General features: G+C 48.0%; 1 protein-coding gene across 1 annotated transcript in view; it reads right to left on the minus strand.

The window, feature by feature from the left end:
• Positions 1 to 2128: 2128 nt before the first annotated feature.
• KIF22 (kinesin family member 22) overlaps positions 2129 to 13995 on the minus strand; it is a 315116-nt gene continuing 303249 nt past the window's right edge. The window contains exon 14 of the mRNA XM_069652023.1: positions 2129 to 3382. Within this exon, the coding sequence (XP_069508124.1) occupies positions 3359 to 3382 (24 nt within the window). The 3' untranslated portion in view covers positions 2129 to 3358. The remainder of the gene's footprint in view (positions 3383 to 13995) is intronic.

The raw sequence follows: 13995 nt of genomic DNA on the forward strand, positions 1-13995 counted from the left end.
CCCTGGGACTGAGGGAAAGATTTCTGTCCAGGTTACGTCAGGATGGCCAAGGACTTGGTGGTTTGAGTGGAGGTTTTCTCCTTTGCCAACCTGTCATCCGTTGACTGATGAAAAAGGTACACGCCCTCTAAGGGCAGATCCAGGATGCGCTCCTGCAAGTCAGATGAAAATTTAGTGCCATGCATCCACACCATCGCATCACGACACCAAGTCACAGCCCTCAGCTGGCTGTGTCGATGTGGGACACCAAAGACTCCTTGAGGTCCTGCCCAATGGTCCGGGCATCTGCCAGACTGGCCTTGAAGGAGGCTTGCTTGACCGAAGGGCGGTTGGACGAATTCCCCAAACTCCTGCTACAGCTTCTTGTTAGTCGCAGCCAAGAGAGTGTTACCTTGCCGCAGATGCAGCCTGAGAGGTAATAGCAGTACTTTCCCCAAAGACTTGAGGACCTTGTTCTCCTTGGAAAGACAACAGCGCTAGCTCCTGGGGAGGAAGACTTTTGGAATATGAGGCTGCAGCCACTACTGAAGAATGCTGCTGCGGGTGTGAGTCCAAGAGGATTGGCTCCCCGTCAGGCAGCCTGAACCAGCATGTCCAGCTTCTTGTTCATCTGGGTGTTGGCAATGGGCTTCTCCCAGACCTTTCGCACCATCTGCAGGACATCATTCTGGAGAGGGATGTCGGACCATGGTGTGCTTATCCAAAAGCTCTGCTAGCACCCTCGACACCCAGGGGGCTCGTGGGCACATGGGAACCCCCAAGAATTCCACCAAGCGCTTAAGGAGGTCATGAAAGGCCTGGACGGATGCTTTTGTCATCGTGGGCATAATCGTCACCACCCCCATTTCACAGCCCAAGGGGAGTCTGGGCCCTGGGACACAGGTGCCGACGGGGCACTTCCCGCCAGTCCTGAGCCGAAGACATGTCCAGCAGCAGTAGAGGGAGGCATTGGTGGTACAGGGGGAGGTAGAGAGGTCTGAACTGGTTGGGCCTGAAACGGAGGAGGGAATGGAACTGGCAGTGCTGGGGGAACACAAGGGGTACTTACAGGTGGGGTGGAGTTAGGTGGGGGCGGGATGTGCCACCTGCAGGATGACCATCACTATATGCTTCAGGAGAACCTTAATCTGAGGGGAATGCATTAGGAATCATGGGTAGAAGAAGTCCTTGCAAGCTGCCGGGTCCTTAGTGGCCTGGCACTCTGAGGCGCTGGGTCTCCGCTCCAGGTCAAAGCGCTCATGCGCCCAAGGCATTTAGCTGTAAGTCTATGATGTGTATATGTACTCGTGAGGAGACCTGATGCATGTACTGTACAATCCGCTACCGCTTCGAGGAAAGGGAACTGGGATCTTCCTGCAGAGCCAATGGGCGAGAGCACAGGCAGGCCCAGAGTTGGATCCAAGATGGCTGTGAGCCTTGCAGGCTCCGCCACGTGCATCCCTGCCGTTATGAAGTCTTGTGCCACACCCTGGGCAGGAGGGTGCAAAGGCCCCAGAGCCACAGGAGGCCTCGGACATGGGAGGATACACCTTGGGTATTGCACCTACATCGGAAGCAGCAACGTCAGATCACTGGTAGGCACCAAGCCCTCGGACTGCTGGCTGGTAGTTGTAATGCCCTGACTCCCAGCCTCAGAGTGAGCTCCGTTAGGCTGGACACCCTCAGCACCTGTGCTAGTAGCCGTGCTGTATCATGCCAAGGACAGACTCTAGGAGGTGGCACTAGACAATCCCTTACCCCTTGGGGTGAAGAGGATTAACTTCATCACTCCTTCGATGACAGCCTGGTAGGCCCCCCCCCTAGCCCCTGCCAGGTCTGACACCGTTTGTGTGGAAAAAGGCAGAGGGGCTGGAGGGCGGGGCCCCCGCAGGGCATTAGAGACAGCGCGCTACTCTAAATTTAAAGGGGCAGCTCAATTTTTAGCTGCCAAAGATTCCAGTAGTGTCCCCATGTTGGGGGGGGGGGGAGGGGGTCAGCCACAAGGATCGAGGCAAGGGCACTGGATATACGAGTATGCATGTGCTAGGGTACAGATAGTGGGGAGGAGGAATAATATCAGCACATAAGGGTCAAGCATTAAACACTCAAGGGAGCAAAATACACAGAAAATAAAATAAATCAAACAAAGTTTTAAAAACAGAAGGCCTTTATTTCACAGCAAATGCAGACCAAAGTCACTGGATAAAGTCATTAATCCAAACCTTAAGTTACAATTAATGAAATTTCCAACTGTTAAAGCATATTGGTGGAAGGAAAACATCTTGTAATGGGAGGTTTATCTGCTGCTGTAGGAAATTCTGATGCACTTGCAAAGGTGTCCATTAACTGCGGCCTCTTAAAGGACTAATACACTACCATATGCAACAATTGCATTATGAGCAGAGTCCATCTCAGCACACACTGACCACAGACCGGACTCCAACTTCTGATATAGCCTATAGAAAGGAGCAAACTGCAACTGCTCCGCAAAATTCCCATTAGAACATTGGATTCTGGTTGACAGAACCAACAGGCAAATGATTCCAAAATAAAATGTTTAAGACATAAAAGGTCATTTAAAACTAAATTTAAAAGGAATTGGAGGCTCATTCACCAGAGCTACAATCGTATGCAAGGCCGCACATTCATCAAAAGATGTCCAGCGGGCAAATCAGATATGGGTCATAATTCCCAGTAGCCCCAATTGTATGGTATTCATAGATGCCAAATGTTTGTTTGGCCTAAGGAGTCTGATGCTGTGATAAATTATCTGCGAACCCTCCCACCCCACAGTATATACACTGGTGAATAATCCAACACGGACAACCACTTCACTAACAATTTAACTTAGTTTTAAGATATTTGCTTTAAGCATACAGATTCAGAAAAACTAAAAAATGTATCCTTCAACTTAAAACTCTGGTAAAACCATAAAAAAGCATTTACATATGTGCACAAATCAACAAAGCGTACATGGCGATGAGGCGAGAAACCATAACTTTCCACAAACGTTACTGAAAGTAATGCCATGGTGGAAGATTGAGTCAAGGTGCACCAGGATCAGATGCCACATATCCCCATCGTCAACCACATCTGTTAAATGTCACACTGCTAACAAATCTAGATACTGCTAATAACTACCTTTCAAAAAGGCAGAGCCCGCAGTAAACTGATCAGGCTTTCTATAGGACATGGACACTTAACACATGCTATGTCCACTTTAGTACAAAACAGTAGGAAATCAGTGATTCTCGTCATCCAGAGGAAGAAAGCAGACTTGTGCTGGACAAAAGTCATAGGAAAAAATGCAGAAACTGTACAGAATGTCAAAACGCACATGTATTTACAAATGTATTTACAGGTGTAGCTCAAGCAGTCATCATAGGTTACTCAGAAGGTTGACCTGCCAAGAGAAAAAGAAAGGCATTTTAACGTGCATATAAACAATCATAAAAGGCATTAATTTCATCCATCTGTAAACCAACCTTGGACAGTTGAGCATCTAGCAAATTAAATCCACAGCGTTGACAACTCCACCAAAAGGAAAGTTTAGTGCAATTGAAGTATTCATCATGAGACTTCATTATAATCTTAATCTGTACAAATTACTCACCGTACACTTCACTGCTACATTCCCCTACGCTCAGTCTCCTAGGATGCCTGTACCCATCATGGACCTGGAGAATTTATTTCTGCTGTCGAAAAACTAGTGAGCCATTTGTTAAATCACAGCTTTGCAGGCACCCCTTTCTCTGCTGCTTTCTGCACCCATTGCAGTCACCTTGCCAGCCCTCACCTTGAGATAACAAATTGGATCACTGCATCATGAAACGGGAGGACAATGGGGCAGGGTGGGTCACCTTGAGGGGTTACGGGATGCCTTAGGATACACAACTGGACGACCTACAATCCTTTCAAGCTCTTATACATATGGGACATCAACCTTCCATTTATCAACTAAGGTAATCAAAATCGCTCTCCCATAATACAAATTACCTACAGTCAAGAATAAAATGTTAGGACCAGTAAACCATGAAGTACCACAGCCCTAGGAAACCCCATTTGTCGACTAAACTCCAACTAATGCTGCACTGCTAGGAGTTTCCTACATAAGGTGCACAACAATTCAGCATAATTGCAGATTTACTGTGTATGGTTATATACTAGATTATTGCCCCGAGGAAACCTGCTGCAAGAGCCAATCCTGAAATGGCAATGTTTCAGCTTGAGCACAGAATAACGTTTATGCTCTGAATGATAGTGTTAACCAGTTCTGTATAGGCATCAAGTGTTTGCCTTTATTTACAAGGAGTACAAAGTTATGAAATAAAGTACAGGATTCAAATTTAGTTCCTTCTAATCAGCACAATGAGCCCATTGCAATAGAAACCAGTGCAGGCTGAAGCTGCCAAGCAGGAGAGTAGGTATGCCACTGACCAGCAAAATGTGAATTCCTAATTGCTTTCATTCCGTTCTACAACACAACCACTTAAGTACAGCACAGGTAAATGTTAAGGATTCAATCAGGCTTTCTTAGAATTTCTAACATTGTCCAATTTCTCCCTTCTGTCGCGAAGTAGGGGACACCCATTCTTTAAGGATTAAATCAGGCGACACACCTTGGTCTCAGCCTAGTATGCAGCACACGACCGAAATGCTCATCTTTATATTGATTCAATATTGAGATGGTACACCACTCCCATCACACTGCCTTTTCAATACCCCGGGTCACAATGGACCATGAACCAGGCTGGAATGAATATATATATTACCAACCACCCTGGTGTATATATATTTTTTTTTAATTCAAAAGAAATCACTTAATATGGGGCAGAAATCACCAATGCGGTGATAATTACAATGAGAATGAACAATGCACTGGATTTAACCTTCTAGTGAAACAGATACATAGCACAGCGGAATAGGAGCACTTTGATTTAGGAAAAATATCACCCAAGTTATAAGTTCCCTCAACCCCGAAATATTTGAATTCTGAAGGGAAAGACCCAGTAGGTAATCGGGAACAATGGGCAAGAATTGTAATACAAATCTGACCTTCCCAAATAAGATAAAAACGGATTTTAAACCCCTGGCAATGTGATAAAATGGCTCGGCAATCTATATAAATATGTAAATGTTTGTTCAAAACCTCAAATCTCCGAATGTTCTTCAGATTGCTTTGAAATTTTGACAACGTTGCATTCGAATAGGTGCATGTTTTTTATATACCTACTATACATGGATGTCACCTGTGACAGGTAAAAAATAAAATCTGAAAAACAGCACCATCTGTTGGACATAAAAGCAACACACGCTGGCTCAAATACGTGCCGAGGAAGCAGCAGAGCAACGTGCAGCCAGACTTTAGGATGCACGGTTGCGAACACAGTGATCGTGTTCTGCAGTTTCAGATCTGCGTCGAACGTGACAGGCAGAGAGTGGCTGAGCAGATCAGTGTCAAACACAACTCCAGGCTCAATCACGCAATTACAATCTCCTTGCATTCCGGTACAACCCAGTTTACGATTATAGTTTGAGCCGACATGTTCTCATCGGCACCATGACTGAAGCGTGTCCTTATTGGAAGGCTCTGAAATTTGATGGAGAAACCAAAGTAATGCGTTGCACCGCCAGGAAAACTGCCTCAACTTTGAGAACTGCCAGAGCCATTAACTACCTACAAGCATTGTGAAATTAAACACATTACTAATGTGCGCTCTTTTCCATTTAGCCGGACTGAGCCACAGCAACGTGTGGCTGGGGACAGCTAGTGGACAAATAAATCATGAATGTGTGAAAAATCTTGAAGCAAATAAAATTCCTCACTAAAGCAACAATGCAAATATACTAACAATCACAAAGAATGGATAACCAAGAGCATACAGTTCAAAAATGAGTGGAAGGTTTAACACAGATTGCAGCAAAATGACGTGTGAAAGTTGCATTTTTTTTATTCCTGCCTAAAAGTTTATTAAACGGGTGAAATACCCAATCAAAAAAAGCGCACTCCAAATCAGTGTAAGTTATGCGAGATCTAGAAAGGTGCGCTTTGAGTAAAATGGAGTGATGAAAAAGGAAAGGAAATCTGTTGTGACAAGAACAGTTAGTGACAAGAACAGTTTCACTCTAAACTAGAGTATTCAGGCTAGGCCACCAAGGAGGGACACTAATCTCTAGGGTTGATTTGCGAGTTGAACCCTATCACCCCAGGGTGCAACCCTGGCGGAAGCAGTCCAATCACTCGAAATAGGATTAAAGGCTGAGGATTTACAAAAGACAATTACTAAAGAGATGGCGCTAGCACTAGAAATCAAGAGCCGGGTTGCAAGGATGATTGACAGTTTTACAAGTTATCAGGCAAGGATAGGATGACTTAGAGTGGCTTAAGGACAAAGACAAGATCGGCTATGGGTTTAGATGGGCTGGCAATTGATACTCAGTCCACTTTAGTTTTGGATTGTCAACGGTTCCGGTCATTACACGGCAGGGTGCCCAACAACGGGATTGGACAAGGGTGATCGTCTCCGCCTCGATCTCAGCTGGTTGGATTTCAGGAAAATGTCAGATTCATGGTGTGAGTTTTACAATGTCCAAAAACCTCCCAGATTTTGCCACAAACATACATTTATACAATTGCAAGCTCTTAAATTACACAGGTTACAGATTTTGTGCAGCACATTTCCGTCAAATCCTCCAGTCCGAGACCTTGTTTCGCCCTTCCACCGTTTTGCGCTTTTGAATGGGATTTATATAACTCAAAATTCTATAACTTGATACATGGGTGTGGATCACCATAAGGGATGCATGTACAAATATTTGCATTTGCAACATGTGTACTTTTCTTGGAATCCGCAAAACATCGCCCTTTCTGTCCCCAAGGTGTCAATTAATTCTACCCATCTTAAACTATAGCCCAAAAATTCACTTTTACACTGCGAAAATTTTACATTTTTACAAAGTGTTGCTGCAGAGATTAAATTTAAAGTTTATTTATGAAATAGTCTTTGGAAACAAATGGCAGTTTTGTCACTGGATTTTATCCTTCCTTCAACTACTACCAACTGTCATTTCCTTCAAAGCAAGGTGGGGGTTTCTCAACTTAATTGAAGGTTTATTGCCCCTTCAAACGTCCTTGCCCTGGGAGTTGCATTGTCCGTGGGTTGGCCTAGACCAGATTCTTTCCAACCTAGAAATCATAATTTAGGTGTTAGTATCTGCTGAGTTTCTGGTGTGGCTCTCTTCCTTAGGGGGAAATTTCAGGCTCTGCCATCTGGAATAACTTTTTTGAGAGCTTCCAAATCAGTCCATGTGTTTAAACTCTTATTTTGTGTCCTGAATTAAAACAAACCTGTAAAATAAAATAGCCTATGTGTGTCATATAACCAACACACAACCCCTTCACATTTCTAAATAAGGCAAGCTTTCATTCACCAATTTCCTTTTTAAGCGGGCCATTTTTTCCTTTAGTTTGCAAAAGGCCAATTGTTACATGTGTGGTGAAAAGCTAGCATTTCTTTCTTTAATTTCAGTTTGGCAGCTCCATCAGATTCCCACACTGTCTTTGCAGTCAAAGTCATTTTCTTGAAATCAGGAGTTTTGTCTCAAGCACAGATATATTGAAACAGACCAGGCTCAGAGAGTTAGACTATGAACTGCTGAGCTTTGGATACTTTTGGAAAGAAATAAACGCGTGTTCCTGTGCGAGTAAAAGTAAAGTTCCTTGTCAATTTCTCTCAGAGCCGGTTTGACAGGGCCTGTCATTCAGGAATTATGCCCGGCACTGGAGGGTCTGCCGAATGAGCGGAAACGGGGGGAAATGCATACGCGAACCTGCCCATCCATGGGAACGAAAAGGCATCCCCCAGAGATTCTGGCTGAGCCCCCCTGCTGGCGAACTGACACTGCTTTTTTACTGTTACAAAAAGACCCAACGGAGGATGCCTCCATCGCCGGATCATGGACACCTGCTTCTCGTTCAGCCTCCACTCATGCAGCTGGCTGACATCCCTACTGAGTGCGTCCGCCTGAACATTCAACACCCCCGGCAGATCGGCCACAATGCTGATATGAGCCAGAGCCCAATGCCACATGTCCTGCGCTTCCTTTGACTGGACCCTGGAATGTGTGCCCCCTGTTTACATAGATACATTGTGGTGGTATTGTCCGTCAACACCCTCACCACCGATCTGCGTATGCGCGGCAGAAATGACTTGAGGGCCCAGTGCACCGCTCTCAATTCGAGCACATTGATGTGTAACAGATTCCTCCTGAGACCACAGACCCTGCACCAGTGGATCGTCGAGATGCACCCCCCATCCTGTCGAGAGGCATCTGCCACAATACTAAACTGGAACTCCAGCACCAGTAACGGCATGCCCTGCACCAGATTGGCCGTGCATGTCCACCAGCAAAGAACGTCCACCAGACTTCGGCTGACCACCAACTTGACCGACCACGACCTGCAACTCTGCTCCCATCAGTCCACCAGGAACTCTTGCATCGGCTTCATGACGAGACAATTTGGCAGAAGCAGGATACACAAAGCCATGGCCCCCAACAGCAACATCTAACGTCAGACCAACACCGCTGTGCTCTCCTTCCACTCGCCTGCTCTCAGCAGCAACTTCTTGACATGCTTTCTGCAGGGCTTCACCAGATTGTGCCAGGTCCGAATTCCTTGGACGGCGTCAAAAAAATGGCGAATCCCAGTCGTTGCAAAAACTGCATGGTTGCCACGAGACTTTCGCCTTCTCCGGAGACAAACTCCTCACCAACCAATCGTCCAGGTAGGGGTATACATGACCTTCCCGTCGCAGGAACGCTGCCACTGGTGCCAAATACTCCGTGAACGTCCTGGGAGACGACAAAGCCAAACGGGAGGACCCAGAACTGGTAGGGTTCGTCGGCGACTACAAACCGCAGAAACTTGCCATGCGGCGATGGTACCGCAATATGAAAATATGCGGCCTGTAGATCCAACGATCCCAGAAATTCATCTGGCTGCACCGACCGGATGACCTCCTGAAGAGTGAGTATCTTGAACTTCAGACGTTGCAGAGTGTTGTTCAACGCCTGAAGATCCAGCATGGGCCTCCACTTGCCATTGGGCTTCTTCATCACAAAGTAACAGGAATAAACACTTTGGACCCGCTCGGCCACCGGCACCAGTTCTATAGCCCCTTTCTCCAGCATGAGAAACACCTCCTGCCGCAGGATGTGACGATGCGGCTGTAAGACATACACCGGTGGGCTATGAAGCGGGGACACTAACTCCGAGTGGCCTAGAAGCACTGTGTCCAACACCCAACGATCCGATGTTATTTTGCTCCACTTGTCCACGTGCATAGCCACCCTGGCCGCTAGCGGATTGCCCATAAGGCATTCATTGTCGTGGTTTAGCTGGCCTCACTTTAGATGAAGGACTGCAAACCCCTTTTTCACCAAGCCTGGAAATCACAATTTTTCTGCACTGACTGGGCCGACCGTCGATATACTTGCGAGGGGCAACTGGATCGACTGTACCCACAGTCCCTGAAGGAAGCGAACCTGGCATTACCTGAAGCACCTGGAAACTGGTGAGAGGAGAGACAAGAACACCCACTCTAAGGATCCTGTCAACCTTCATCCCTTCCAGGGCATCAATTTTTTTCACCAAACAAGTGCGCCCCTTCACAGGGCATGTCCATAACCAGGCCTGGCTTTGCAGTACCACCCCATTGTAAATTTAAGTCCTGGCTGCCAGGTCCAAAGCAACATTTATGCTGTGGTTATACGCCTAGGTACCATCACACCAACAGCATGGTGTCCTTGTAGTGCTGCTCCGGCAGATGTTCCAGAATTGGTGCCAGCCGATGCCACATTTCGCAGTCATATCGAGCCATGATAGCCAGGGAATGCAACACCTCGACTGTCGTCATCCCAACCGACAAAACCTTCCCCAAAGGCATCCTGCCTCCTGGCCTCACTGTCTGGGGCATCACGCACTTGTGTTGACTCCTGGCCTTCCTGCTGGCCGCCGCTGACACCACAGGCTTGGGCGTGGGCTGTGACATCAAGCATTTTGGTGTAGGCTCCGGAGCCTTGAACTTTACAAGACAACCTTTGACAGCCGGCTCCGAAAACGGAGGGTGCATCGTGTGCAGGCCCTCCTGCCACACATGATCAAGAATAGGCACGGAGTAGACAGCCTTCCTCCTCTTGCCCATATGATCAAATAGGAAGCAGTCCTTCCACCTTCTCTTCTGGAGCCAGACTAAACTCCACACACGCCTTAGACATGGAATCCCTCAACATCTGGTGGAGAGTGTTGCGCCGGACTCGGGGTGGTTCCACCTCTACGTTCGTGTCCCACGCATCGTCCCTCGTCGGCGAAGACAAAACAGTAAACAAAGTGTCCAGCGGAACACTCGACTCAGGCAGCTTGCCTTCTTCTGGATGCGACTGCGGACGGCCGACCCCCACTGGCAACGGCACCCGGAGGAGACTCCTCTGCATTACACCCGGTACTTTGACCACGGGCACCGCCGGATTCACATTCAGAGGCAAACTCGCAGCCAGCTGCCCCAACGACTGAAGCGTGAACAGGACGTAATGACAAAAGAGACTGCGGATTAACCAGCCGATAGCTGGCCCGCCCAGCTCCCAGTCCACTTGACTGGGACTGCCCCACACTTTGTAGCCCCAAAGCAGACAGGCCCAGCACCTGATCCTAGTCATCTTCAAGCTCCGATGAAACCGAAAGTCGCCGGATCCTGGTGCAGAATGTTGTCCGGAAGATCAAAGGCGTCCTGCCACGCCCTGCTCGTCGACAACAACCCTTCTGTGTGCACTCGCGTGGGCGATAACAGCATCAGTCCACTGTCAATCACTGTCGTGGCCGGCGCCACCGTCGACGGCATCGTAGACTGAAACCCAACCAGCAAAGACTGAGCCATAGTCGACGAGGTTGTCGGAGCAACTTCCCTAGATAACTACTTCACCGGAGACCCGGCTTTCATGGACAAACTGGACCGTGTTTAGAAGACTCCCGGCTGTATGACGACCTGTGATGGTTGCGGGACGACAAGCGCTTTGAAGAAGATTCCTTCGACTTGGCCAAGCCTTTCTCCTGCGCCGTCAACTTCTCGGGCCTACCACCAGACCCCTGGAAATGGTCCGACCGACCATGCTTGGACGAAGAAGTACTCGCACCCTTCGACTGCGGCTTGCTCGATGAAGACTTCCCCCACCTCAGAAGCTGGCAAAGCAGGACGATGTTTCTTCGCCGGGGGCTTGGCCAACGCAGCACGGCGATGTTCCGCGGACTTCACCGCCCACTCCAAAGACAGACTCCGGACCGAACCCACCTCTGAAGCTGGGTACGTGCCCTCATTGAGCCAACATATAAGCCGCCGATTGCGGTCCTTCAGTCTTCTGCGAGAACCACTTCCAAATCTCGCAGGGGTGTGCAGAGTGATGGGGTAAAGGCAGTAGAGGAAATACATATGGCCGTCGCCCTCTTACACCTTCAAGCCACAGGTAGCACAAGGCCGAAAGACTTGAGGCCCCGATGCCTCTCGATTACCAAAATGCATGTGCAAAAACCCGAACACAAGGTGATCCCACAGTTTGGAGATGGTTAAAATATGAAGGGGCAGGGATATTTATACCATACGTCCGATTGGTGGGGCCTAAAGCACCCAAAAAAGGATGTTGATAGGACACTGAAGTGGCGAAGTTTTCCATAGGAAAACACTAAGTTAAAGTGACCGAGGTTTCCCAGCCTGACAGGGAATATTCATAGCATGTTAATCCATGAAAGATCCAATGCTGAACTACATTTATGATAAAACTATTCTACTTGGTGAGTAAGACCTTTTGGTGCAATATACAACTACTGTTACTTTTCAGCTCAGCGGGAAACAGTCTAAGATGAGCAAGAACCCTTTACACTAATTTAGGATGCAGCAGGCAGGCCATTGTCAGCTATTCCAAAAGAATACTTCAAGAATGGTACACAGCTATTCTAGGCAGGTTTGTAATATACTATTAGTTTCTCAAATCAGTGGAACACAGAGTGGATGCAACAACATTTTAGGATGGCACACAGCTAACGCAAGGCAAGTAAAACCTATATACTTTTTCACTCAGTTGCAGTTACCAACTTTCACAAGTAAGTACTTTTAAACACTCGTACTGAAAGACAGAATCCTTCACTTATCCAGTCCTTCCCTAGTCTATTACATGAGTTCACGGAGGCAGAAGAGACCCTAGTGGTCTAGATGCCAGCTGTAGGCGGGGTGAGATGCGGTTCTGTTGCAGAGTTCCTGTGGAAGACTGTTCAACAAGTACGTTTTTCACTTTAAAGTTAGTTAGGGTCCAAGGACAGAAGACACCCTAAGGGGTTTACAACAGTGGGATCAACCCACTGAGGTTTTTTAAATGTGTTCGCTAAGCGCAGGTCTAGAACAGGGCGCATGGTGAAGTCCTTTTTGGGCACAAGGAAGTACACTGAATAAATACCCTTGTTTACCTGAATAGGGACAGCTTCTATGGTGTCCTTTCCCAACAGCAATTCCACCTCTTGATTCATAATCTGCAGATGGTCCGGTGAGAGGTGCCGTGAGCGTGGTGGTCTGAACTGTGGTGGTCGGGCGAATTCCATGCAGTACCCGTGGGTGACTCTTTATAACCACTGGTCTGAAGTTAAACGCAACTCCGACCAGGTCGACATGGTAGGGGACCTGGATCTGATGTTAATTTCTGACCAGAGGCTGCGGCTCCTCTGGGATTGGGGTCCACCTCTGCCACGTCGCTGACCCCTTGCTGGGTAGTAGGCGAGGGCTTCCTGATGTTTGTCCAGAGTTAGTTTCCCGTGCTGTAGTTCTGACTTGGTCAGGACTGCCCTCGAAAGGACAGACGAGAACCACCTCCCCTTTGGGGGTAACGTTTGAGTTCTGTTGCAAGGACTTAAAAGTCTCATGCTCTTTCTTGGCCGTCTCCAGGGCATCGTCGACCACTTTCCCGAAGAGATTGGTCTCTTCTATGGGTTTGTTGATAAGAGCGGCCTGTGTTTCAGGCTTGAACCCCTGAGTTGCGAAGCCAAGCATGCCGCTTGAGTAAAGTGCATTGGGCCAGAGACCTGCCTGCTGTCTCAGCAGTGTCCAGCGTGGTGTTGATTATATTCTGCTTTACCTGCCTGTCTGCCTTCGGCCACGATGGTGAGAAGCCTGGACCTAACAGGCTCAGGAACCTCCTGGAGACCTTCCTGTACCAGGTTCCTTTGTGTGTCTGCATAACTCCCCAGCAGCGTGTTATTTGCTATGTGTGTGGTGTATGCAGCTGCCGAGGGAACACGCTTCCCTAGGGCCTACAACCTTTTGGATTCCTTATCTGGAGATGCCTCCCTGTAGCAAGGGGTACGCCTTCCCGTTTCCAGGTGGTAGTCACTACCAAGGAGTCGGCAGTGGCGTGGCCTTTCATATAATGATCTGGGCCGAAATAGCTTTTCCACTCTTGGGTTCACTGCCTGGATCTGAGCTGGCATCACCAGGGAGGGGGCCAATCTTCTTTTAACAGAAGATAGGAGGGGAATGGCTTGGCTCGAGGGGGGTTTCTCCTTGAGAATGTCCTCCACAGTCTTGCTTGGGCACCGCCTCCTGAGTAGTGATCTTAAAGTTATCTGCTGCCTTCCGTAAAATGGCATTGAAGGCCATTTGGTAGCTTACAGGCGAGGCCTGACGTGCTGGGGAGAATGGAAGAGAATCCAGGCATAGAACAGTGTCCTGATCTTGCGTGGGGAGCGTCCATGGCTCCGTTTCCACTTGCTGGGTTTCCTCCCAGTTGTCCATTGCATCCGCCTGGTCCTCAGTATAGTCCTGCAGGAAGGGTCTTGGCTGTAGATGTCCTGATAAGTGTCCATCGTGGTGGACAGAGACCGAGGGCTGAGAGTCAGGATCTTCTTGGAAACATTAAGCTGATCGTGGAGATATTCATTTAAATCGGAGGAAGGATGCTCAGAAAGCGAGAATCCCTTCA

Source organism: Ambystoma mexicanum, chromosome 3p, assembly GCF_040938575.1.
Source record: "Ambystoma mexicanum isolate Mex_15411 chromosome 3p, UKY_AmexF1_1, whole genome shotgun sequence".
Classification (NCBI taxonomy): domain Eukaryota; kingdom Metazoa; phylum Chordata; class Amphibia; order Caudata; family Ambystomatidae; genus Ambystoma; species Ambystoma mexicanum.